This window comes from Podarcis erhardii (assembly GCF_964252035.2).
Source record: "Podarcis erhardii genome assembly, chromosome: 10".
In the NCBI taxonomy this organism is placed as follows: Eukaryota; Metazoa; Chordata; class Lepidosauria; order Squamata; family Lacertidae; genus Podarcis; species Podarcis erhardii.
In genome coordinates this window covers 203976-231227 of record NC_138500.1, presented here as the reverse complement: position 1 = coordinate 231227, position 27252 = coordinate 203976, and the positions used below count along the sequence as shown (strand labels likewise).

Sequence of the window (27252 nt, the reverse complement as noted above, 5' to 3'; positions counted from 1 at the left end):
GCAAAGACCCAAGGAAGCCCGCTGCCCGCCTCTTACCTGGCTGCTCTCAACCGCCTCCCAGAAAGTGAAGCAGGCACAGTAATGCCGCTCCGAGTTGATGTCGGTCAGGACAGCAATGAAGAAGGTCGGGGGGTTTCTCTCACTGAAGAGCTGCCACCCGCTTGGCTGGCAAAACTGCAAGAGCAAAGGCAAGGAGGCAGCTGAGCAGGCCTCTCTTCCCAGCGCAGGGGGGCGGGGGGGGGCGGGTTCAGGATGCCCCATCCCTGCAGGAGCCCCAGACCCCTGGTCCCCAACCAAGCAGAGCCCCCTGGAGCCAAGAGGCAGAGGAGAAGCCAGCCTGCCCCCTTTGTTCACCTTCAGAGGCAGGATGCAAACTCCGTGGCCCCTGGCCTCTCCATTTCCCGTACAGGCCTTGCAGAGGGTGGGGCAGGGGTGTCCCCTAAACACAGTGCTTACTCACAAGGAAGCTCCCGAAGCAACTCTGAAAAAGGCTCTGAGGGGTTTGCCCACAGACAGGCAAGCCCAGATTCCCAGGAGGACTTCCACCCCAGAAAGCTCTTTCTGTCTGCCCCACTCCTGGGTTAGGCCAACGCCAGGCGTCCTCAGCTGGCTGTGACACCCGACCAGCCGGCCGGCCCCACCCTCTGGGGCACATTGCAGGTGCAACAGGCACCAGCCCATATCTGCCCATCCCCTTCCAAGCCTGGCCCAAGACGGCAAATCCACCCCCCCCACCCGTGCTGCCTCCAGCAACCCCTCCCTCCTCCCTGTCTTCCCTCCATCAGGGCAGCAACAGAAATAAACAGTACCCAGCAGAGTATTGTGGAAGGCAAACCGTCCCAGGCCCCTTGGCACAGAGCGTTCAGGGCTGGAGATGCAGCCACAAAGGCTTCCTGAGTTCAGCCAAGCCGCAGAGAGTGTTTCCCGTGCCCCCTCTTGCCAATGCCCACAGCCAGCAGGGAGGGGCAGCCAGAGAAAGGAAGGGCTTGAGGCGACTGGCCTCGGGATGGAAGACTGGCAAACATGGAAGAGCACTGTGGCCATGGGAGCTCATAGGAGCCAGCCTACAAGCTGGCATCCAAGAAACAAGACTCAGGAAGAGCTGCCCTAATTCAGCAGCTGGAACAGAATCCTTATGATCTAACTGTCACTAAAATGCAAACATTGTGGACACAAATACTGTGGTAGCTTGGGTTACAAACTTAATTTGTAATTCGTAACCCGAAACCGTCACCACGCCACCAGCGCGTGATTTCCCTTCTCATCCTGGCGCAAAGTTCGCAACCCGAGGTACTACTTCTGGGTTAGTGGAGTTTGTAACCTGAAGTGTTTGTGACCCGAGCTGCTACATGTCACGGGTGGTGGAGAAAAATGTGAAAGCCTTCTGTTGGTGTTTAAAGTACGGAAAATGTTGTTGGTAAAGAAGAGAAGGAATAATCCACAAAGAGGCCTAACCAAATCCAGCTGGCAAGTCAATGGTGGTGACAAAGAGCTTCCCTGCTCTGAAAGTGAATGAAGTGATAATGGGGCTTTTTGGTTTGTAATGGTTAGCACAAAGCCAAAAGGTGTGGAGAAAGCCTGCCTGTCTCTCTGAGGGAGAACTCCGCTTCCGTTCCCTCATATATGTGAATCAACTGGAGCAAGAAAAGATTTCAGCTTAAAGGAAGAGGGGAGCTTAATCTCCTTCTGATCTGTAACCTTTCCGCAACCACTCAGTCCTAGCATTGCTTCCCATCTCCTTAATTTTCAAAACTTTATTTCAAAACTCAGTTCTAACATTTCAAACTATTAGCTTGAACTGCAAGAGACTAAATATAAAGATGAAGTAAGGGGCTAACGTCAACCATTTATGAAATGTCACTCCATTTTCTGCACCCTGAAGGAGGTGGCTTGAAATCTGCCAGCAAAACTGACGTCCCCAGGCAGGGATGGCCACCAACTTGGAAAGCTTTAAAGGAGGATTAGACAAATTCCTTGAAGAGGAGAGGGCTACCAAAGGCTACTCGCCTCAGTGGCTATGCTGTGCCCTCAGGTCAGAGGAAGAAATGGTTCTGAACACCCGTTGCTAGAAACTGCAGGGGAGGAGAATGCTCTTGGGCTCAGCTCCAGGCCTACCTGCCGTCACAGGTGACACCAGGTGTGGGTCAGGAACTGATGTGGCTAAAAAGGCTTAAGGAATGCTGGAGCCCAGTGCACTCCCACTGCCAGTCACCCAGTGGGCAGAGGGAACTGCAGTATGAAGTGATTCGCATTGGAACTGCTGATAAAACAGAGCTTTGCCATTCCCGTTCAAGACAAAACACTTTCTGCTCCAGAAGCAAAGCAAGCCCCCAGCCCCAGCCCCCCTCCTCCAGGAGCACCAAACAGTTTGCATTAAAAACAGGGGGAAGTTGTCTTCCAGGGTGGAAACTTTCAGGGCAAACTTTGGAAGCTGGGTGGAACAAGCCACATGGCAATCATTTGATGTCATAATCATTTGATTGACAAGCAGGTGGGCTAGCCCATGGGGGTGTGGACAGATAAGACTTGGGCCTGCCACTCTTTGGTTTTGTGACACGACGATGAGAAGAATATTCGCAAAGCTGGAGAGGCATCTCTGGACCCAAAAAGAGGCTCAGTGGGGGCTCAGGGCTGGTATTAGGCAGGAGGAGGAGGAGGAGGAGGAGGAGGAGGGCTTTCAAGAGCCTAGTGACAGGCTTTGTCTGTACAGCTCCAAGGACAGACATGATGGGCTTCACCTCTCCTCATCTCCAGCCAGCATGGCCAGTGGTCAGGCACAAAGGAAGCTGCACGAAGCCTAAGGTATTTCCACTCCTCCCTTATCCATTTCTTATCTTGATCTTTTTGGAGAACATTTAAAGAGGTACAGTGGCCAAATAAACCTTCAGGTAGGACTAGATATGTGAGCAGCAGAAACAACAACCAGGTTATAAACTGAAAGTGGTTGCTGTAAGAAGATATGCAGCATAACTAGGAACAACTAGGAAACCACAGAGGGATGGAATGGGGAGTTTTGAGATAAGAGATACCGTACTTTTCCGGGTATAAGATTAGGTTTTTTATTGAAATATTATGTTTAAATTTGGGGGTCGTCTCATACATGGGTCGTGCCTATGAGGGACATGTGATTGTTTGATGGTGCAGGCCAGAGATGGTCTGGAGCGTGTTATTGGTGTCTGACGCAAGGGTTGGTGTTGACTGGATGTTGCTGCAGCAATTGGGCGAGCAACAGGCTGCTTCTGCTGGCGAGGGGACAGACGTTAGGAAGCTGTTGTGACGCGTGCGAGTGCTAGCGTCAGGCAGGAGGTTGAGTGATTATTGGCACCCCCCCCTTAAAAAAAGCTCCACAACTCTGGGCAATCTCCCCCCTTTTTCTTCATTTTTAGTCCCCCAAAGCAGTCTTATACATGGGGGCATGCTATACACAGCAAAGTACGGTAGAATATCTGTAAGTTGTGTATATCAAATTCTGGAAAATGCATAAATAAAAATAAAAATAAAAATGAAGCTGCAGCCCTGGTGCCGACCGCTTCTCCTGTTTCCCTTAAACCCACTGGATGCCGTGAGATGGGGAGGACAGAGCTGAGATCTGGGAATGCCGGACTCTGGGGTCTGCAGCCGCCCTCAGCCCCCTACTCACCAGTTCAATGCCCTGGGGGAAAGGGTTGTCCTCCCAGTCCTTCTCTGGAAAGCGCTGCAGGATCTGCCCCTGGCCATCTCCACTCCCTGCAAACGAGGAGGCAAACAAGAAGCTTCAGACATGAGCAGGACCAGAGCACGCAAGAAGCTGTTGAGTCCAAGAGGCGGCTCCTGGCCCTAGAGCCAGAGAGCACAGCAGACACGGCTCGGGCCCAAAGATTTTCCCTGGCCTCTCCCTTCTTCACTCCTGGTGCAACCACCCTCAACATGAAAGAAGACAAGGAAGGAGGAAGACAAGGCCCTAACTGATGGGCAAGAAACCAACTTCCACCACTGATGCTGCCTCCCCCTTACTCTTAAGTAGGCAGACCATAAAAAGCCTGTAAACTCAGTCAGGAGTCTGGATCAGCAGAGGGCAGCTCAGGAGCCCCCTCCGCCTGGGTGGGAGACAGGCCCTGACGTCACCTGGCTCCCTTGAGCACGGCAAGGCTGGTGAGACAAGACCTAGGGAAGAGCTTCCCAAACTTTTCATGTTGGTGACACACTTTTTAGACATGCGTCATTTCATGACACAGCAATTCAGTTTTACTATCAAACCAGAGGTTAAACTAACCCCTTTTCAGCCCCAGGAGCAGCCCCAGGGAGCGTTCGCACAACACACCTACACACTGCAGCCGACACACTAACGTGTCACACGACACACAGCTTGTAAAGCTCTGGCCTAGGGAAAACACTGCCACCCCCAAAGACAAATTCAATTGCTTGCCACACACACTTCCTCCACAGAGGTGGAAAAAGACACACCTGGGTAAAGTTCAAAAAACACAGGAAAATCACCATGAATACTGCGTTTGTCTCTCTGGACTCAGCTTTACAGCTGCAAATAAAACAGTTTAAGTGTGTTGTAAAGTGCAGTAAACAAATGTGACACTAGATAGTGATGGTGAGCTATGGCTAATTCAATATATTTTTCAAAACATTATTTAAAAAAGCATTTTCACAGTTTTTTATAAGTGTGTACATTCCACCTCTGTCACCCTCCAACCTCCTTCTACTGCTCACTCCCGCTCTCTAGATTTCCATAATTTAGAAACGCCAGCTTCTTCATTATGTTCTACTATAATGACTTGAGAACCCTACAGACATGGGTTGTAAAAATTACACCAGCCTCCTGAATACCCAAACCTATTTCCCATTTCTGTCCCCTTTCAGATCCTGCCTTTCCCGGTTCTCAGGCTGTTGCCACCCAGGCAACCTTTAAAGAAACAGTTGTCTTCATGCTAAACAGTGCCAGTTCCTTGGACTATGATCCCTCTTTAATTAGCTGCTTTAGCTCTCAAACCGGCCCTTTGAAATTCAAATGCTGGCCTTGCTTTCCATGCTTCAGCCCTCCTAACAGCTCATCACTAACCAGCACCAACTGGGACATCTCTGGCAGGGGCACGGCTGGAGGGTCTTGCACAAGTCACAACTCAGAGGAAGCACTTGTGATGCGGCACATCCCAGGATTAGCCGGGCCATCCCACCAGCTGTGGCACTCAAGGCCCAGATTTTGTCAGGGAAACTTGTCCCCTCTAATTACACACCAGACTCAGGGACAGGAACCTGCACAACAGCAAATCCAGCTGTGTTCTCAAATATCCACTGAAGATAAGTTAAGTTCTTGCTTGGGTTTGGGATGCCAAAGCCAAGGGCTGCCTGATGCCAAGGCCAGCAATAGATGGGCAGCTGGGCTTGGGACCTGCAGGGTGTCTCCCTCTGCAGGACTATTTTGGGCCCTCCTCTTCCCACCAGCCGCCCACAGCTCTATTTCAAGGACTAAGCAACCCATGAGATGCTACTTATAGGCTCTCCTGGTCCAAAGGGAAAAGACACCGCAAGCAAGAATAAACAGAGACCTCTGCAACCACTGGCTGGCGAGGCCTGGAGGCTCCCAGTTTCCAGTGTGATCCTGTGTGCCTGCTGGGCAGAGTCAGGCCAGGCAACGATGGCCAGCAATGCCTACTTGTAGAAAAGGTCTTGGTCCAGTATATATGGAGGAGCGTCTCCAGGCCCACCGCTCAGCCCGCACGCTGAGGTCCAGCTCCGAGGGCCTTCTGGCGGTTCCCTCTCTGCGAGAAGCCAAGTTACAGAGAACCAGGCAGGGGGCCTTCTCGGTAGTGGCGCCCTCCCTGTGGAACACCCTCCCACCAGATGTCAAAGAGAACAACAACTACCAGACTTTTAGAAGACATCTGAAGGCAGCCCTGTTTAGGGAAGCTCTTAATGTTTGATGTATTACGGTATTTTAAAATTTTGTTGGAAGCCGCCCAGAGTGGCTGGGGAAGCCCAGCCAGATGGGTGGGGCATAAATAATTATTATTATTATTATTATTATTATTATTATTATTATTATTATTATTATTAAACAGTGCTCAGAGCACATACTTCACACTTTCTTTAGGTACCTGCATTGTGCTCAAATTCCAGAAGAGGCAGCCCAGATCTGCGGTAGCAAACACACCAGGCTGTTTGTTTGTTTTGCTTTGCTATATTAAATTTCTATACCGCCCTTCATCCAAGAATCACAGGGCAGTGACACAAAAATACATGCCCTAGTAACAAACAAAAACAATGCCCTCCCCCACAGTTTGAGGTATTAGGGACCTGAGCCATCTAAGGCTTTTTAGGTCAAAAACAGCACTAATTGGCAGCCAGTGCAGTCAGGCCAGGATCCATGTCATAGGCTCAAACCATCTTGTCCCAGTGAGCAACCTGGTCCCCAAATTCTGCGCCAGCTGAAGTTTCCAAACTGTATTCAGACACCGCAGCACGTATAACATGTGGCATTAATCTGGTCTAAAGGTTACCAGAGCGTAGACAAAAGTTCAGCTAAGCCTGTCCAGATAGGGCTGCAGCTGGTCCACCAGCCAAAGGGAAAAGAAGGATCCCCAAGTAACACAGTTGCTGCTTCAGAGGGAGCGTAACCCCATCAAGAGCAGGCAACCTCCCATGCAACCAGTCCAGGGAACCATCTACTAGCAGTGCCTCCATCAGATGTGGACTTCTCATCCAGTCTGTTCTTAAGGCAAGACAATGGCCCAGCATTTCCACTGCCACGTCTGCAGTTGTAAAGGAGAAGCCAAGCTATGTTTATTGCTGACAACATACTCTAAAACTCCAGATGACCCCATTCAGCGGTTTCATGTAGATGTTAAGTAGCACAGGAGATAAAATTGAATCATGGGGACCCCACAGTGAAGGCTCCATGGGGCTAAAGAACATTCCCCAAGCATCACCTTCTGGAAATGGCTGTTCAAGTAGGACTGGAACCACCATAAAGCAGTGCCACCCATCCCTAACTCAGAAAACTGCTCCAGAAGGATATCATGATCAATGGACTCAAAAGCCACCGAGAGACTGAGAAGAATCAACACATTCCCCCCATCTCTCTCCCTACAGAGCTCATCACACAGGGTGAGCAAAGCAGTTTTTGGGCCAAAACCCCAACTGAAAAGGATCTGGTCTGCAACCACCTGCTCAATAACTTGCCCAAGAAGAGGAGATTAGCAACTGGCAGGTAAATACTTTGATTTTCCAAATCCAGGGAGGGATTCTTGAGAAGTGTTTTCACCACTGCCTTCTTCAAGCAAGCAGGGACCACCCCCTCTCACAAGGAGACATCAATGACCTCCCCAGCCCAACCAGCTGCCCCCTCCCTGCTAGTTTTTATTGGTCAAGAGGGGCAAGGGGTCACCCTGACTGATCCAAGCAGCTAAGGAGACCCACGGAAATTGATGCTAGTAACAGAAACCTAATTTCAATAGGTTTACTATAAAAAGAACTAGCACGCAATACATCCTACAGTGCCTTAAAGACCAGCTTAGTGTGGAAAGAGCCGACTTTCATTAGGCAGCTGGCATTCTTCATGATCAATGATGTCACAACAAGCTGACTGAAAAGGCAGTAAAATGTCAAATGTGGCTCAGCTAAGGCAAGTGTAAAGTGATGTACATTGGAGCAAAATAATGCCAACCTCACATATTCTGATGGAGGTCCTGCTTGGGAGCTTCCAGGGTCTTGGCCACTGTGAGAACTGGATGTTGGGCTGGGTGGGCCTTTGGTTTGAGCCAACAGCCAGGCTTTCCCCATGCAGCAGAAAGGCCGAGGCACCAAGGGGGCCTTGGAGGGCTCAAAGGATGTGTTGCCAGTAGCAACTGGCCTGGCCGACCCCAACCTGGCCCATGGAGGAATGGGCCAGATCCAGTTCTCGGCCACTTGGCACACAGCACAGTTGTTGTTCTTCTTCTCCCATAGGCAGGCTATTATTTTGAAGGTCCGTTCCATCGCTCAGCAAGAAGGAAACAGGGTGCGCATTGTCTCCGCTGCTGACACTGGTTGTGCTGGTTAGGAGGGGCACTGAAATGCTCTTACTGCCAGCCCATGAGGCCTCAGATGTGCATTTGCATACTGGGATGTTGGGCTGGGCAAGGAAAGAGAGGAATTGTGTCTGAGGTTTCACTGGAGGCACCTCCTCCAGAAGCCCAGCGGAGAGGAAACAACACACTCGCACCTGACAGCCTCTTTGGGGAAGCCCTCCCTCCGCAGGGCCAGGATGTGGACTGTCCTGCATAGCTGTCTGTTGTGCTTAAAGGAAATTTATTGGGAAGGAGAATAACAATAAATATTACTATCACTATGACTATTATTAATTACAGTAGAACCTCTACTTACAACCGTCTCCACTCGCGGATATTCCAAGTTGTGACTGTGGCAAACCCAGAAGTAACCAACAGGTTTGCTGCCATTCGCGCATGCGCAGAAGCGGGCAACTGCCACCCACGCCTGCGCACAAGGGCGCCTCTCCCAGCATCCCGTTTCGCCGGACCTCCAGAACGGATTGTGGTTGTGAGTAGTGGTTCCACTGTACTTGTACGCTGCCCATCTGACTGGGTTGCCCCTGCCATGCTGGGTGACTTCCAACAGAATATAAAACACAATACATCAGACATTAAAAGAGTCCCAATACAGATGTCTACAGAACATAGTATAATTGGTTCTCTCTTTGACATCTGGTGGGAGGGCGTTCCACAGGGCAGGCACCAACCACCGAGAAGGCCCTCTGCCTGGTTCCCTGTAACCTCACTTCTCACAATGAGGGAACCACCAGAAGACCCTCGGAGCTGGACCTCAGTGTCCAGACTGAACAATGGGGGTGGAGATGCTCCTTCAAACATACAGGGCCAAAGCCATTTAGAGAGTTAAAGGTCAGCAGCGACACTTTGAATTGTGCTCAGAAATGTACTGGGAGCCAATGTAGGTCTTTTAGGGTGTATGTTATATGGTCCAGGCGGCCACTCCCAGTCACTAGCCTGGCAGCTGCATTCTGGATTAATTGCAGTTACCAAGTCACCTTCAAAGGATTCTACCTTTCTATTATTTGATGTTAAAGCATTAATTTGTATTTACTTACTTATAAAAATAAGGTAATATTGCAAAACTCAACAACAAATCTTTTCCATAAACATTTTCATACACAAACACAAAACATATGAAACTACAAGCACATGATAAGCTTAATATGCATATAAATATGGATGCTTGAGTTGAGATTTCTGCATTGCAGGTGGCTGGACTAGATGACCCTCAGGGTCCCTTCCATCTCTACGATTCTGTGATTCTACATACATATGCCAATCACTTCAAACAGATCACTTTGCGCACACAGGAAACTGTCTTACACAAAGTATGACACTTACTGGGTTATTTATTGTTCATTTGATTTCCTACCCATCCTTCATTTATTATTACAGTGGAACCTCAAATGTTCGAAAACCGAGGATCAAAGGGCTGTCAGCAAGTTCAGTGGGAGAAATTGAGAAGTGCGCCTTGGAAGCCATTCGACTACCAAAGCATGTTCGAAAACGGAAGCATTCACTCCTGGGTTTTCAGCATTCGGCTTCCGAAACATTCGACAACCAAGATGTCCAAAAACTGAGGTTTGACTGTATTTATCATCATCCTCATCCTCACCATTTATATATCACCCTAAACCCAGAGGTCTCAGGGTGGTTCACAGAACAAAACCAAAATATAAAACCACAAGATATATAACCAAAAGAAAAACAACAACCCCAGCCCCAACCCAGTATTACAGGGATACTATCACTAAGTTAAAAACAACTCAACCACTTTCTCCACTTAACCCAGCACTGCCTGCCCCAGAAGTGAGACCCTACTAAGGGTTCCCAGGCCTCCCCAGTTTGCCCTTACTAAGCCACACCCCCTGCCCTACAACTGTCACTCCTGATCAGCTGATGGGCAGCGCCTGAAAAGCCCCAGGCACAATGCTTTGCAAGCCCTGGGACAAAGGGAAGCTCATAGAGGAAAAAAATCTGGCCATCCGCATAGCAAAAGACAGGTTGTCAAGCGATTGACAGGCAGTGGATGGGGGAGACAAGGATCCAGCCCACCAGCCAGATCCAGCTCACTACCCCTGGCCCAATTTCAGGCAGGGAACATCCCTAGAGCTACCTGGAGATGTCGTTCCGGTTTGAACTTGGGACCTTCTGTAGAGAATCATAGAGTTGCAAGGGACCCCCCAAAGGTCATCCAGTCCAACCCCCTGCAGTGCAGGAATCTCAGCTAAACCATCCATGACAGATGGCCATCCAACCTCTGTTTAAAATCCTGCAAGGAAGGAGAGTCCACCATCTCCCAAGGGAGATCATTCCACTGTCCAACAGCTCTGACAGCCAGAAAGTTCTTCCTGATGTTTAGTCAGAATCTGCTTTCTTGTGACTTGATGAATCCATCAGAGCAGGAGAAAACAAGCTTGCTTCATCTTCCATGTGACCGCCCTTTAGATATCTGAAGATCATATTCCACAATTCTATGATTTGGCATTTTTCGAGAATTGTGTCTGGGAGGTTGTGCAGAACTGACACAGATTTCCTGTTCTTGCCACCACCTGGGTATGTTCCTCATACTAGATCAGGCTGGCTGCCAGGGCCAGGAGGAGGGTAGGTGGGAATTCTGAGCTGAATAAAGCTCACATCACTGGCTGGGTCTACTGCCAAGCAGCTGCCACAAACAGCCCCCCTCCCTGTATATTGTCCACATCACTTTGCCAAAGGCTGATAAGGGCTCGGTGCCACATGCCCCTGCGGGAAAGCATGCTGTGACCTGAGCACAAGCCTCCCCTCTCTGCCACACTCTTCCCACAGGAGTGAAGCATGCCCCAACAGTGCTATGTTCTGAGCACTTGTTCAAATGTTTCTCCGAAGCCTTTCGAAAACGAGTCCATTTTATTTCTACAGTCTTATTCTTGTGGGTTTTTGCTTTAATATCCTGTTCTGTGTTATTTATATGTTCAGTTTCTGTACTTTGCTAGTGTATTTTCTGAATGCAAAACATTTTCTAAAATGAAGATAGCAGATCTTGGTGCCAGATGTTTTATGGTGGCAGATGTTTGACAGGTGGATGTGGTTTGCCAAAAAGGGTCAGAGGTTTCCCACTGCTCTTCTAGAGAACTTCTCGCAGGGCCCGGGCACTGGTGCAACTCAGCTTCCTCCCTGAAGACACACATGCAAAGGGCTGCAACGTCCACGGAGAAATCTCACCAGCCAAACAGCTTCAGCCTGCACGGTTCAAGCGAAGGCTGAGCAGAGCTCTCAGCCTAGGAAGGGGGAGACTCAAGAGGGAACCCAGGAGTACTCATAACCCACCATGACAAGAGAGCTGGTCGCAAAACGCTCTGAAGCACACGGCCTGCTTCAGTCTCTCTGGGTGCTGGAAATCTAAACAGGCCCTGACACAAACAGAGGCTGAAATGACACCAACCGCCTCCACTCACAGCTCCCAAGGAGGCCAGATGATGCAGAGCAAGCCACAGCTTCTGCCAATCCAGTGTAGGCAAGGAGTCCATTTCTCTCCATCTGCCCAACCTAGGACAGCTTTGAGAGAGGAAATGTGGCTCACGCAGCTCCCACCACCCTGACAGCCTCCTCCACCAACTCAACAGCGCAGGGGAGGTGAAAGGCAACACAAGAAGCTGCCTTATGCCAAGTCAGACCACTGGTCCTTCTAGCTCAGTAGTGTCTACATGGACTGGCAGCAGCTCTTTGGGATTTCAGACAGGCATTATCTTCCAGTCCTGCTGTGAGATGCTGGAGATTGAACCTGGGGTGTTCTGCAAGCAAAGCAGAGGCTCTGGCCCTGAGCTGCAGCCCTCCCTCTTGGTGCAGGACCAGCACAAAACACAGGAGGAGTGGCCCTGATTTCACAGTTCATAGGCTGACTAACACCAACGCCGCATCTAAGCAACACATCTAGCATAGCATTATGTGAATGAGCCACACAGAGTGTCAGGCCCCCTCCTTCCCTCATGTGCCTCTACTCCTGTGTCTTGCTAACCATGGTCTGTTGTATCATCCAGCCTGATAAACTGTGGTTAACATTAACTATGCTTAGTTTAACCAGGCATGGCCAAACTTGGCCCTCCAGCTGTTTTGGGACTACAATTCCCATCATCCCTGACCCCCGGATCGTCTGACCATGTGAACTGAAACAATGGTTCTGCAATTCCCCTTGAGGCATCCTTGCCTGGAGACAGGAGCTCACAGCCTAAAGTAAGTTTATGGTAAGTCTAGTAATTTGGTTACTAATCTATATACCAGGGGTGGCCAACTCCCAAGAGACTGCGATCTACTCAAGAGTTAAAACTGGCAGTGATCTACCCCCTTTTGGGGGTTCAGGTCAAAGTTTTAGGGAAAAGGGAAGCCCTATTTTTTGGGGGGGGGGTGCAGGCCTAAAATGTTGAGCTTTTTTTTTTTAGGGGAGCCAAAGTTGTTGAGCTTCTTTGAGGGCAGCCAGTGATTCACTGGTGATCTACCTGTTGGACGTGCCTGCTATATCCGATGCCACCCAGTTACCTCTCTCCTCTTATTTATTCTCTTGTAAGGCACAGCACACACACAATCTTTAAATAAGTGGCTTAAGGACCAGGCAACAGAGCAGACACCCATCACGTGGGCTAGCCGTCCACTTTCCCACTGGCCCATCCCAACAAGACAACAACAAAAATCCACTGGCAGCATACGAATCAATCTGGCTTACCTGACCCCACAAGCGCTCCCACCCCCTCACAAATGCAACAAACCCCATTGCAGACAACCACAGACAACCTGCCCCCCAATACCTCTCACTACCAACAATAAAGCCTCACAACAAATGAAACTGATTTGTAAGACAGACTGTACAACCTGAAAAAAAGAGACAAGGCATATACTTTTGTAAACCAAGAAAATCTTTAATAAAAATAATTTTTAAAGAAACACAAACTTTGCCACTGGTCCTTCTGCCAGCTCAATATGCAAGTGACCCTGGAGCCCTCCCATCCCAGCAGCACCCGCCCTCCCCAGCTGTGATCTTCGGGCCCCCATGTGATGCAGCTGGGCTGAACGCGCTGCAACTCTCCAAGATGCTAAACAGATCAGAGGGGGAGCGCTGGAGACTCAGGCCTCCCAGGCTCTCCGAAGCTCACATAACACAATAGAAACATGGAACAACCCTGCAGCTGGGGACCATGAACTGCTTTCCTTCCACCCCCACAGCATCCATTCAGGTCCCACAGAGCCTGCAGGATCAGTTTTCTAAGCAGAGTATAGAGCAGGGCCCTGCATACATGGCCCTCCAGGCCTCTCCATCTGGCCTTCAGGGCTGTCCACAAGTCATACTCCCTCCCACCTGGAGTGATTTTGCCTGGCGGGAAAAGGTCTAACTCTCATTGCCTGGAAAGAGATTGGAGATACACACAGTGTGTTCGCCTGTGTGGAAACCTCCACCTTTTGCATGGCCAGAATGCAACCTCCTGTTCCAAGGTCAGGGTCACACATCCACTGCTCTGCTCCCTTCTGGCCCCACCCACGGCAGCACTCAGAAGATGGCCCATAATAGCATGTGGACTCTGTGAACCTAAAAAGGGCTCCCCATCGCAGTATGGACAAGTCCCTTTCTCTCATGTGCACATTACTCTGAAGACCCTTGTCAAAATCACTTCCAACTGAGTTAGTTCTAGGTATGAGCTTTCGTGTGCATGCACACTTCTTCAGATACACTGAAACAGAAGTCACCGGACCTTTCTATATAGTGAGAAGGTGGGGAGGGGTATTACTCAGAAGGGTGGTGGGAATGGGTGATTGGCAGATAGCTGCGATGAGCCTGTTGACGACTCTTAACGACTGCAATAGGTCTAACAGGAAAAAGCAAGGGGTGGGAAGGTGAAAAATGGCTTTGTCATGACAAAGCCATTTTTCACCTTCCCACCCCTTGCTTTTTCCTGTTAGACCTATTGCAGTCGTTAAGAGTCGTCAACAGGCTCATCGCAGCTATCTGCCAATCACCCATTCCCACCACCCTTCTGAGTAATACCCCTCCCCACCTTCTCACTATATAGAAAGGTCCGGTGACTTCTGTTTCAGTGTATCTGAAGAAGTGTGCATGCACACGAAAGCTCATACCTAGAACTAACTCAGTTGGTCTTTAAGGTGCTACTGGAAGGAATTTTTTTATTTTGTTTTGACCATGGCAGACCAACACGGCTACCTATCTGTAACTGTCAAAATCACTGTGCAAGTGAGGAAGTGGGCCACCATTTCACCTCTTCAAACTTCCCTGAATGCAGACAGGGGGAAGGGGTATTCTGTTGGCACACAGGTTTGCCAGGAAGCTCACCACAACATCCTCCTAAAGCGCCGGCCTTCACCTCATGGATCCCCTTACTGTGACATGGGAACCTCCCTTATACCAAGGGAGGCTCCTGGTCCAATGAGATTGACTGGCAGGAAGGAAGCCTTTCCCAGCCTGAGCTGACTGAGACGGCACCCGGGGCCTTTTGCATGCAACGCAAGTGCTCTCCCACTAAAATCCTTCCCTTCACTGGGGTAGTGCAGATATTTTCTAGTATTTTTTTCCAAGAGCAGATGCACAGGCAGAGAGAGAAAGAATAAAAACAGGCACCTGAGGTCAAGAGGGGGTCCTGCCTTGCCGGTTGAGGTTAAAGACGGGCGCCAAGTCTGAAAAAGTTGACAACTAATTCCTGAACCTGCAACCAAACCCCCTTTTGCATCCAGACCTTCCAAAATGCAGCACTTGAGATCCCAAGTGAGTCACAATTACCGCAGCCCAGGGAGGTACGAAATGTTGCTTCTATATAAGGAAGAAACTGATGCGCCAAGCCTGCCTCAAAAACCATTCAGCTTCCTGATCGTCCTGCTCCCCGCAAGACGACAAGGCAGCGGCAGGCAAGCAGCACAGCAAGACTGACACCAGCTCAGCCCCCAGCTGCTCTTGAGGCCGGTCTGCCGCCTCCAGCAAAGGAATGAGGGGCTGCCCAGAGCAGCACCACTCCTGGGGCTGCAGGTCGACCAGGAAGCACAAGGGAAAACAAGGTCCTGACAAGTTTAGGGTCCAGAGATTGAAAGCAGCTTGGCGGGGGGGGGGGGTGCAGCAGAGAGACTCCATAAGTAACCTAAGCCCAGTGGCAGAGCAGAAGGTCCTGGTTCAACCCCTGACAGCAGCTCTAGGCAGGCTGGGAAAGAAAGAAAAACACAAGCCTGGAACCCTGGAGAGCCACTGCTGCTAGTCAGTGTAGCAAATACTGAGCTGGATGGACCAGTGGCTTCGTATAAGGCTGCCTCCTCATTGCTGGCTTTCTGCAGCAAATCACTGAGGAGATGGTGGTGGTGGTGATGCCGGAGCAGTGTTCAAAATTCCCCAATTGTGACCACAGGGAGATCTCTGGGTGCCAGGCTGGCAACTGGCATCTCCATCTGGTTGGCCCCTCCGGATTTCTTAAGCAGGGAAGCATTTATATCCCGCCTTTTTCTCCAAGGAAGACATGGTTGACTCGCTCCTGGGTGAACCTACCTCACAGGGTTGTTGTAAGGATTAAGAGGCTGTGACTGGCCCAGAGTCACTCAGTCAGCTTCATGACTGGGTGTGGATTTGAACTCTGATCTCCCAGGTCCTAATCAAACACTTTTAAGCATTCCACCACACTGGCTTCCTGGAGTACTTCTGCTCAGTGTCAGAAAATCAGATACATAAGCTAGACGCCTAATGGCTCCTGATGCCAAGGTTTCAGGCACCAAAATGAGGTACCTAGTTGCCATTTTTGGCAAGATGGCTCTAATGCCTTATTTTTTAGTAGACTCCACCGTGGGAGCAGGGCCAGGGTGGGAGAGTGCTAGAGTTTTGTCTAGTCAAGTTGAGTGGGATCAATTCCAATCTGTTACCTCCGAGGATGTGGACAGGCTGCTTGGACGAGTGAAACCAACCACCTGTCTCCTGGATCCTTGCCCATCCTGGCTTATAAAAGCTAGCCGGGAAGGACTGGGCGGTGGGCTTCGTGGGGTGATGAATGCTTCCCTCCGTGAGGGAGCCTTCCCAGACCCGCTGAAAGAGGCGGTTATTAAACCGCTTCTTAAAAAACCATATTTAGATGCTGCCACGATGGCCAACTATCGCCCAGTCTCAAATCTTCCATTCTTGGGCAAGGTGATTGAGCGAACGGTGGCCGAACAACTCCAGGCACGCCTGGAAGAAGCGGACCATTTAGATCCCTTCCAGTCGGGATTCAGGCCTCATCATGGGACTGAAACTGCCTTGGTCGCACTGGTTGATGATCTCCGGCGGGCTAGGGACAAAGGTGAGAGCTGTTTCCTAGTTCTGCTGGATCTCTCAGCGGCGTTTGATACCATCGACCATAACATCCTTCTGGACCGTCTTGAGGGGCTGGGAGCTGGGGGCACTGTCATACAGTGGTTCCGCTCCTTCCTCCTGGGCCATGCTCAGAAAGTGGTGGGGGGGGATGAATGTTCAGACCCCTGGGCTCTCACTTGTGGGGTGCCTCAGGGTTCTGTCCTCTCCCCCATGCTTTTCAACATTTACATGCAGCCGCTGGGAGAGATCATCAGGAGGCGGGCAGGTGTGGAGGATTCCCTGGTCCTGAATGGGGTAACTGTGCCCCTGAAGGACCAGGTGCGCAGCCTGGGAGTCATTTTGGACTCACAGCTGTCCATGGAGGCACAGGTCAAATCTGTGTCCAGGGCAGCTGTTTACCAGCTCCATCTGGTACGTAGGCTGAGACCCTATCTGCCTGCGGACTGTCTCGCCAGAGTGGTGCATGCTCTGGTTATCTCCCACTTGGACTACTGCAATGCACTCTACGTGGGGCTACCTTTGAAGGTGACTCGGAAACGACAACTAATCCAGAATGCGGCAGCTAGACTGGTGACTGGGGGCGGCCGCCGAGACCATATAACACCGGTCTTGAAAGACCTACATTGGCTCCCAGTACGTTTCCGAGCACAATTCAAAGTGTTGGTGCTGACCTTTAAAGCCCTAAACGGCCTCAGTCCAGTATACCTGAAGGAGCGTCTCCACCCCCATCATTCTGCCCGGACGCTGAGGTCCAGCGCCGAGGGCCTTCTGGCGGTTCCCTCATTGCGAGAAGCAAAGCTACAGGGAACCAGGCAGAGGGCCTTCTCGGTAGTGGCGCCCACCCTGTGGAACGCCCTTCCAGCAGATGTCAAAGCGATAAACAACTACCTGACATTCAGAAGACATCTTAAGGCAGCCCTGTTCAGGGAAGTTTTTAACGTGTGATATTTTACTGTATTTTTGCTTTCTATGGAAGCCGCCCAGAGTGGCTGGGGAGGCCCAGCCAGATGGGCGGGGTATAAATAATAAATAATAATAATAATAATAATTAGATGGACTGACTGTGATTGGTTATCAGTTAAAGATCTAGCTACTTCAGAGGACAACCTTGAGCTAGCTTAAGAGCTTTGAGAACTGAAAGAAGAAAAGTCATTTGATCCAGGGACAGTCTGCATATATATTGGCCTATTCTGACTTCTTTTTCTTAATGGTGACTGCTCCTGCTCAGGCTGCACAGAAAAGGCATTTTGGTTCCAGAAATTCATTCAGATTGTGCAGATAAAATATAACTGATAGAATTCTGCAGGATAGGGTATTAGCGTGTGAAAACAGTCTAGAATCCAATGATCTCCACTGGCACCTCTGGCTGATTTCAAATACTGCTTCTGCTATGGGGCAGCTACTGTATATAAATTAAGTTGATAAATACAAGCAAAAGTCAGAGAAGGATCTGAAATATTTTCCTTGAAGCTTGAATTTGTTTAATTCTGGATTGTTTTGTTTGGGGTTTTAATGTGTTGTAAACTGCTTTGAGATTTTTTCATAGAAATGAAAAAAGGAACTTTCTGACAGTGAGAGCTGTTTGACAGTGGAATTTGCTGCCAAGGAGTGTGGTGGAGTCTCCTTCTTTGGAGGTCTTGAAGCAGAGGCTTGACAACCATATGTCAGGAGTGCTCTGATGGTGTTTCCTGCTTGGCAGGGGGTTGGACTCCATGGCCCTTGGGGTCTCTTCCAACTCTTCTAGGATTCTATGATATGAAAAATACTACTACTTAATCCCACGGGGGCGGGGGGGAGAGAATGGCGCCTAGACCTTCTATTGCGGTGACGGCAACCTAGGTTTAAGGTGCCATTTGGCAACTAGCTTATACATCTGAGTTTCTAACACAGGGTATAAGGAAGCCAAACCCCCATCCAGCTGGAAGCACCACACCTCCCTTAGGGTGGGGGCTGCTACTAGAAAATTGTGAAATTGTGTTACGACCCAGACCACAAGGAGCAACCAGGTTGCTGATGCAGATGGGCCAGCATCAGGGACAGAGGCTGCCAGGACCTCCGAGTTGTCATCTACTTCATGATCCAATCCTGTTGTGTCTACACTTTTGTGTGTGTGTGCGTGCGTGTGTGTGTGTGTGTGTGTGTGTTACTCAGATGGCAAACCAACCATGAGAGCTAGAGTACAGCCATCACAAAATCACATTGCACAGAGCGGCCACCTGCAATGTGAGCGGCTGCTTCTTTACGCACTAGCAGAGGGCCTAGCATGAAAAGCAACCATTATACCAGTGGCTGCAAAAACAGAAGGATCAAGATCAGAATTGCTGTATTGGGATTATATAGGAGATTATGTGCAGGATTCAGGAATAATTATCTCTGAACGATCAGTACACGGGAAGTCACCCAATTTGTTTAATTTGGAATGTATAAATGGCTTTATAAATTGTATTATGATTTGGCATGATTTGATACTGTAATAATGTGGCCCATATTTGAGCGTTATTAATGAAAAATTTATAAAAATTAAATTTAAAAAGAAAACAAGAAAAGCAACCTTAACCAAGACAAGAGCATTCCAAAGAAGAGACTCTGCCAGCTGTTAGCCTCAGGACTCAGAGGGAGACAGGCCACTTTCCCAGTCCAAAATCACCTGCCCCCCCATCCCCAGCTAACAGCATTCCCCCCTAATTTGGATTGGATTCCTGTTTCTCACCCATGCCCCGAATCCCACGACTCCCAGATCATTCAGGGTTTCCACTACTCCTCAGGAAGATACAGTACGATATGATACAATATCTTTATTGTCATTGTCCCATACACAACAATGAAATTGAAAAATCTACATAAGACATTCAAAAACCCTTAAAAACTCTGAAACCCCATTTTATAATACAGTACAATATACTATAGAGACTCCTTATACTGCGTTTAGAACCAGAATTGCATTTGGGTAGAAACTGTTTCTCAGGCAGCTAGTCCTGGTCTTTTTAACCCTATACCTTCTTCCCGAAGGCATAAGCTGAAAGAGATAACTTCCGGGGTGTGTACTATCCTGCGCTATCTCTGCAGCTTTCTTATGGCACCTGACACCAATCAGCAAGTGCAGAATGAGGTGGAAATGTGCAGCATCCCATAAGCAAATGACCATCACCACCTTCTGGGACCTGCCCTCCAGGAACAGCTGAAGCCACCACAACACAGCGCCTCCTGGACCCACCCTTGCAAGGCATCCCAGCAAGGTATCTATGGTGAGTGCCAGGACATCCAGCAAGGCAAGCCAGACTAGCAGCAGCATCAGAGGAGCTGACTTGCACCTCCGAAGAGATGGAGTCAGAGGACTCTTGATGCCCAGGGAAAGGGCACACAGAGGTCCAGGGTCAGGGAGGCTAACCCGGCCTCTGTTTACCAAAGGGCCAACTGCACCAGTGCTGAGCAGAGCAGCACTGTCCACTGGGAAAGTATTCCTGCTAATACAACCCAAAATGACACTGGACTTGTGTATTATCATAGAATCATAGAATAGTAGAGTTGGAAGGGTCCCTGAGGGTCATCTAGTCCAACCCCTGCAATGCAGGAATCTCAGCTAAAGCGTCCATGACAGAAGGCCATCCATAGAATCGTAGAGTCAGCAGGGCACACAAGAATTGGCAGAGAGCAGGACACGAGGAGGAGGGAAGCCCAGGGCACCTCCTGACTGTGTGGCACAGGAAGAATTGCCCATAAAGGCTGCTTGTGATTCAGGCCATGGAGGCTGCAGCTGCAAGCGCCGAGGCGGCAGGCAGGCAGGCAGGCAGGCAGGCAGGCAGGCAGAGAGCACTAGCCTCAGCCCATCATACTTAACTGGCCTGTGGTCCACCGGCTTATGAAAGCCATTTTGGAATGTTTAAGTGCTTCCCCCAAGGGTCTGCTGGCAACCCCACACTGGATCCACATCATCCCGGAACTTGGGAAATGTCGCACTTCATGGGAACCACTGATCAGCACCAGATCTCAGACTAACTCTCTGCGGAGCCCTCCAGACCCGTCTCTGCCTGCTGCAAGCCGATCCTTCTGCTCCGCTCTTCCAGAACACTCAGACCAGGCACCTGGCCAGACGGCCCCTCCCCTGCCCTTCCCCATGGACACACCCTGGGCTTATGAGCCATGCCCAGTCCCTCCACTCTGAATGGCCAGCAAGCTCTTGCTGCAGAATGGGCAACTGGCTGCACATCTGGCGACCAAGCGGGTTCCAGAGAGCTGAGGCTCCCAGGCAGTCAGGCTACCATGGTCTCTAGCCCTGTAGGGAACACACAGGCAGGACATTTTTATCCAAATGCTCATATTGAACACATTTGACTGAGAAACTCCCACACAGTGCAGGCCAAACCTCAACCACAAGGCAGCTCTTCCAAAGAGAGACGTGGCTGCTTTGGCACAGCTCCATTCAATGTACAAAAGCCCGCTCTGAGTCAGAGCAACACTGAGGCCTCCCCCACCCCACCCCTTGGAAGTCTACTGCCTGGATGCCCCCAGGGGAAGCTTCCCTGTGCCCCTTTGCCTGGTGCAGAACAGCCACACATCCAGGCATCTGCACAAGAGGTGGCCTGATGCCCAATGCTCCGGCCCCTGGGACAAGTGGGGGGGGGGGGCGCCAATTCATTGGGGCAGGCAACAAGCTCTGTCTGCCAGGGCCCATTCAAGAAGTTGCTTGATTAGCCAAGAAGGAGAAAAAAACTGGGAAGTGTGCATCCCCTGTCAAACCTTCAGCCTCAATCTAGTTCAGGGGTCAGCAAGGTTTATCTTGCCTGGGCCGGATTAGTCCCACAGAGATCCCTCCGTGGGCCAGATTGTGAGTGCGTGCACTTGTGATTTCCAGCACTGCGGAAGCGAGTCCCCGCGCCATGCTGTGCCAGTGTAGTGCAGCGCACGAGCAGGCAGCTCGGTTCGGGGGCGGCTCGGGGGGCGGTCAAACGACCTCTGCAGGCCGCTTCTGGCCCATGGGCCTTAGGTTGCTGACCCCTGATCTAGTTACTATCAGAAACACATACCATAGAACAGTTGCCATCTCAAAGGCTGCCCTGCCACGTGAAATAAAGCCCTCCTACGCACCAGGCTGTGGATTACAAGCATAATGTGATGTGATGCAAAGTGTACTTGGAAAAAGCACTGGACGAAAGCCTTGGGGAAAGCTGCAGGAGTCGAAATTGCCAGAGCTGGCAAGCTCATGGATGCTACAGTAAAGGGCAGGGTGGCCAAGGAGGAAGAACCTTGGCCACCTTGGACAGGAGGCAGGGGGCTTCCAGGAGCTACTCTTGTTATTTTCCCTCAGACGAGGAAAGTGGGGGAGTTTGGAGAAATGCCGCGGGAACATTATGGGCAGAGAACAGAACATGCTGCAGAAAGCAATGTGGTGGAAGAGGGGATCAGAAGGCAGGAATGAAGGGGTGGCTGTGGGCAGGAATAATGCCAGCAAGCCCACCACCACACGAGGGAGAGAGCCTGGGCAGAAGACTTGGCCTGGCGCTCCATAGGCTGGTTTCACCAAAGCCTCTGGCTAAGGCAGCCTTTCCTGAATTATTCCACAGGTGAGGAGCCAAAGGGCTGATAGTTCCAAACACAGGCAAAGGGCATGAGCCCTCCACAGCAAAAGGATCACTGATGTCTGACCTTCATAAAAAGACAACTACAAGAGTCATTCACATATTTAAAAAGGGTGGCATCAGGGCAGTTATGAATAAACAAGTTTTGTAAAAAAAAAACAAAAAAAAACACCCTAATAATTTTATTTAAATTGTATACTTCCAATAATAGGGACGCGGGTGGCGCTGTGGGTTAAACCACAGAGCCTAGGACTTGCCGATCAGAAGATCGGTGGTTCAAATCCCCGCAACGGGGTGAGCTCCCATTGTTCGGTCCCTTCTCCTGCCAATCTAGCAGTTCGAAAGCACATCAAAAGTGCAAGTAGATAAACAGGTACCGCTCTGGCAGGATGGTAAACAGCGTTTCCGTGCGCTGCTCTGGTTCGCCAGAAGCGGCTTAGTCATGCTGGCCACATGACCCGGAAGCTGTACACCGGCTCCCTCGGCCAGTAAAGCAAGATGAGCGCCGCAACCCCAGAGTCGGTCACGACTGGACCTAATGTTCAGGGGCCCCTTTACCTTTTACTTCCAATGATATTAAGCGTCTCTAAAAATAACTAGTTTTGAAATTAACTCTGAACACGAGCATGTACAGTAAATGTCTACAATCACAGAACCGTAGATATGGATGGGATCCCAAGGGTCATCTAGTGCAGGAATCTCAGCTAAAGCAGCCATGACAGATGGCCACCCAACTTCTGCTTAAAAACCTCCAAGGAAGAGGAGTCCCCCACCTCCTAAGGGAGACCATTCCATGGCCAAACAGCTCCTACTGTCCCAGTACTTTCTGGTATTCACTTGGAATCGCCTTTCTTGTAACTTGAATCCATTGGTTTGGGTCCTCCCCTCCAGAACATTCAAAAACAAGCTTGTTCCACCTTCCATATGACAGCCCTTTAGATATTTGAAAATGGCTATCGTATCTCCTCCCACGTCTCCCTTTTTCCAGGCTAAACATACCCAACTCCATCAACTGTTCCTCCTAAGGCTTGGCTTCCAGACCCTCCACTGCACACATTCCAGATTGTCAATATGCTTCTTAAATTGTGGTGCCCAGAACTGGACACAGTAGTACTCCAAGTGTGGTGTGACTAAGGCGGAATAGAGTGGTACTATTACTTTCCTTGATTTGGACACCAGACTTCTGTTGATGCAGCCTAGAATTGTTTTAGCTTTTTTTCGCTGCTGCATCACACTGTTGACTCATGTTAAGCTGGTGGTCCACTTAGATCCCTAGGTCCTTTTCACACATACTACTGGCAAGCCACGTGTCCCCCATGTTATATTTGTGCAGTTGGTTCTTCCTGTCTAAGTACAACAGCCTCTTGAAATTCAAGTTTTCCAATCTGTTACGGTCATCATGAATCCTGATTCTGTCTTCTGCCCCTCGCAGTTTGGTGTCATCTGCAAATATGAGCATCACCTCAATTCCTTCATCCAAAACCTTTACAATCACTGGGATAGAAAAGTTAGAAGGCAAATGGCTTCTGGGACCTGGTTTATGGGCACCAAAACAGAATGTCTAGTCACCTCTGCGGGGGTCAGCAACACTTTTTATTTATTATTTTGATAAGCATGAATTAATATGCAATTCACATAAGTGACACATTGTTAATAGCACATTTTTAGCAGAAATTGTTAATACATGCTTAACAGTGTTGAAAAATATTGATACCATACTTCCCGTTTTCAAAACACACTACTCTTTATTTTAAAACTCCATAACATATAGTCTGTCCTTAACATATACTTTGAGCCTTCAAAGGACATACATTTCAATAATCTTTGAGTGTCAACCAGGTGCAAAAAATGGCACCTGGACTTTTGGAGGTGCTCGCAAATGGAGAACGTTTAGATGCTAAATGCATCTTGCGCTCTGGTAATTCCGAACTCTGGTTACCACAACAGGCCCAAGAAATCAGCCTTTGGTACCCAACTTGTCACTTTTTCCAGGATGATGAGGAATCATTAGTGACCACCCTTTGGCTTTGGGCAGGCAACCAGCTACAAACAGTTACTTCGTCCAGCCCAGATTTTACCAGCTTCGCCACAAGAATATCATGGGGGACTTTGTCAAAAGCCTTACTGCAATCGAGATACAGTACACCCACAGCATTTCCCTGATCCACCAAGCTTGCAACTCCATCAAAAAATAATGAGACTGGTTTGGCATAACTGGTTTTTTGAGAACCCCATGCTGAGTAACCACAGCACCCTTTTCTAGGTGCTCACAGACCATCTTCTTAATAATCTTTTCCAGAAACTTTCCCAATATCAATGTGAAGCTCACCAGTCAGTAGTTACCTGGATCTTCTTTCCCCCCCCTTTTTGAAGATGAGGACATCTGCCTGCCTCCAGTCTACAGGACCTCACCTCTTTTCCCAGAATTCTCAAAGATTATAGACCTGGGGTCAGCAACCTTTTTCAGTCATGGGCCGGTCCACTGTCCCACTGTCACTCAGACCATGTGGTGGGCCGGACTATATGGGGGGGGGGGGGAGAACGAATTCCTATGCCTCACAAATAACCCAGAGATGCATTTTAAATAAAAGCACACATTCTCCTCATGTAAACACACCAGGCAGGCCCCACAAATAACCCAGAGATGCATGTTAAATAAAAGGGCACATTCCACTCATGTAAAAACACGCTGATTCCCGTACCATCCGCAGGCCAGACTGAGAAGGCAATTGGGCCACATCCGGCCCCCGGGCCTTAGATTGCCTACCCCTGTTATAGACAGAGGCTCTAAGATTACATCCACAAGATCACATCTACTCTAGGGCTGGGCGATATCTGGTTTTCAATATCATGATATATTGCCAGCTAAACATTGTGATATCTTGATACATCATGATGTCTGAAATAAGGCTGGAGCTTTTAATAATCTGGGAAACTATTGGGGGGGAATTTAAATTTGATGTGTATAGTTAAATGAAAATTTACTCAGTGATAGCATGCTTAACTAAACCGTTAAAGTTTTCTGGAGAATATATTGCTGTTCTGTTAAGGGCTTTATATACCCATAGTAACACCTTGAACTTGGCCCCGTAACAAATTGGGAACTGGTGTAAATCAGTGTTAGAAAGCCAGGTAGACAATTTAGGTGCCACATGGCGCCTGAAAACTGGGTTACTGGTGGCCATCCAACCTCTTCTTTACAACCTCCAAGGAAGGAGAGTGTACCATCTACCAAGGGAATCCTTACCACTGTCGAATAGCTCTTACTGTCAGAAAGTTCTTCCTCTTGTTTAGTCAGAATCTCCTTTCCTGTCACTTGAAGCCCTTCACTTGGATCCTGCCACCTCCAGAGGAGGAGAAAATATGCTGCCTCCATCTTCCACGTGACGCCCCATCAGATACTAGAAGGCGGCTAACCTATCTCCTCTCAGTCTCCTCTTTTCCAGGCTAAACATACCCAGCTCCCTCGTAAGGGAGGGGATTGGCCATACTGCCAGGGTCAAGGAGCCCCATCATCAAGGTGCGCCCACTGAGCAGCAGGCCCCCTCCCATATGGGACCCAGAGATGGGCTTCCTCCTGATCTCATGGAGAAGGTAGGCCCCCAATTGTTCCCAAACCTCAGCTGCACAATTCTATAAAAGTAACGGCCAATGTGTTGAATTGTGACTAAAAGCAGATCAGCAAACGCTTGAACTGTCCGTCTCTTACAAATGAATCCATTTCCATGGAATCTGTTTATCTAAGTAAAAAAAAAATGGAGGCAAAAAGAGGAAACTTTTTGAAGTCAAGCATCATAAACATGCCATGCCATGTGCAAACTGTGACTATTTAGACATTGGCAGCCAATGGCAGCCAAACAGCACACACATCTACCGCATCCCTCTCTTTCCTGCCAGTGAATACCAGCTCTTATTTCTGGACAGCCTTCCAGTGAGTGATCTTGCAGCAAGTCCTTGCGTGGGTACCAAGAGACAAACAGAAATCCTTGATTTCACAATTGCTCCCCTTTCTTAACACATATCTATAGAGCAAAACACACGTGGGCTGCATGAGTAATTTTTGTCCCATCTGCTGGATTGAGGCTGGAGTGGCTTATGTTATGGAGAATTTGAATGGGTTTTATTTACTTGGGTTTTTTTGTAATACTTTTTTCAAAACAAACAGCCAACTTTATACAAGTGACTCTGGATAAAACTCCTAGATGTTATAAAGGCTCCACAGAATTATAGACTTGGAAGGGACCCCCAGTGATCATCTACAATCCCCTCCAAAGCAGGAATCACAGCTGAATAATGTACTTAATAACTACTATTTAATTGTCATAGCAACTGTTTAAGAAACGTATGAATTGCAATGTAAAAGACTGACTTAAATATTTCCCTGGAAGCTTCCAGAGGAAGCTGGGAGAAGACTGAAACATCAAGTTTTAGCTAGAAGATAGCCTGCTAAGGAAATGTGCTGCAATGAATGGTCCCCCAAGGCCCTTCTCTCTGAAATTCCAGACTCTTTACCTGAAGCATCCCTGAAAGATGTCGATTCAGTCTTTCCTTGAATACCTCCAAAAAGGAGCTGTCAAACATCATTGTGCCACAGAAAGACCGAAGAGCACAGAAACCCGTTTCCTTCGGTATGGAACAGGCGTGTGGGAGGAGACTGTTGCCCAAAATAACCCAACAAACCCCCCCCCTCCGTCTAACTCTCAAGGCAATTTCAGCAACAAAACCCTAAATGCGAAAAGCCCTCCTCCTCTGCAGCTGCCACGCAATGCATTCCAGAGGCGGAAACCGGCCAAGAGACCCTGAAAGACAGGGCGAGAGAGGCCCCGGGCCCCGGGCCCCGGAGAGGAGGGAGCCCGAGAGAGAGGAGAGAGAGGCGGCAGCAGGTTCACCTGCGCGACACGCAGAGACCGGCCTTTCTCGGGCCAGGATCTGCCTGATGACTCAGGTACCAGGAAGCAGAAGAAGAGCTGCAGCGCCTAGTCGGGACCCCAGGCCCCCCCCAGGCCAGAAGGGCTCCAGAGACCCATCCCCGCCCCTGCGCCTCCCCCTCGGCGCTCAGCCCCACCTCCCGCCCCAAACCCGCCCGACACCCGCGCAGCGCACCGGGGGCTGCCAGGGGGGGCTTCTCACGGGATCTGCATCCGGCGCAGCCTCCCACGTGGGCGATGCACCTGCCAAGCTCGGGTTCTCACGTGCACCTGCGTGCAGCTGCCGCTCCGGGGGGGGGGGGGGCCGTCCGGCGGGCCCAGCAAACCAAGCCCCCGGCCCGAGGCGGCTGCGCCCAGGAGCCGGGCGGCCGGCTTGCCTTCACTGGCAGGAGAGGGCGGCGAGGAGG

The 27252-nt window shown here is 49.7% G+C and overlaps 1 protein-coding gene across 10 annotated transcripts in view; it reads right to left on the bottom strand.

Moving 5' to 3' along the window:
• Positions 1 to 27252, bottom strand: part of SBF1 (SET binding factor 1) — a 46288-nt gene that overhangs the window by 18651 nt on the left and 385 nt on the right. For all 10 annotated transcript variants that reach the window (XM_081879593.1, XM_081879599.1, XM_081879596.1 and 7 more), the window contains exons 2-3: positions 3641 to 3726; positions 37 to 174 (exon numbers count right to left, since the gene is read on the bottom strand). In XM_081879593.1, the coding sequence (XP_081735719.1) occupies positions 37 to 174; positions 3641 to 3726 (224 nt within the window). The remainder of the gene's footprint in view (positions 1 to 36; positions 175 to 3640; positions 3727 to 27252) is intronic.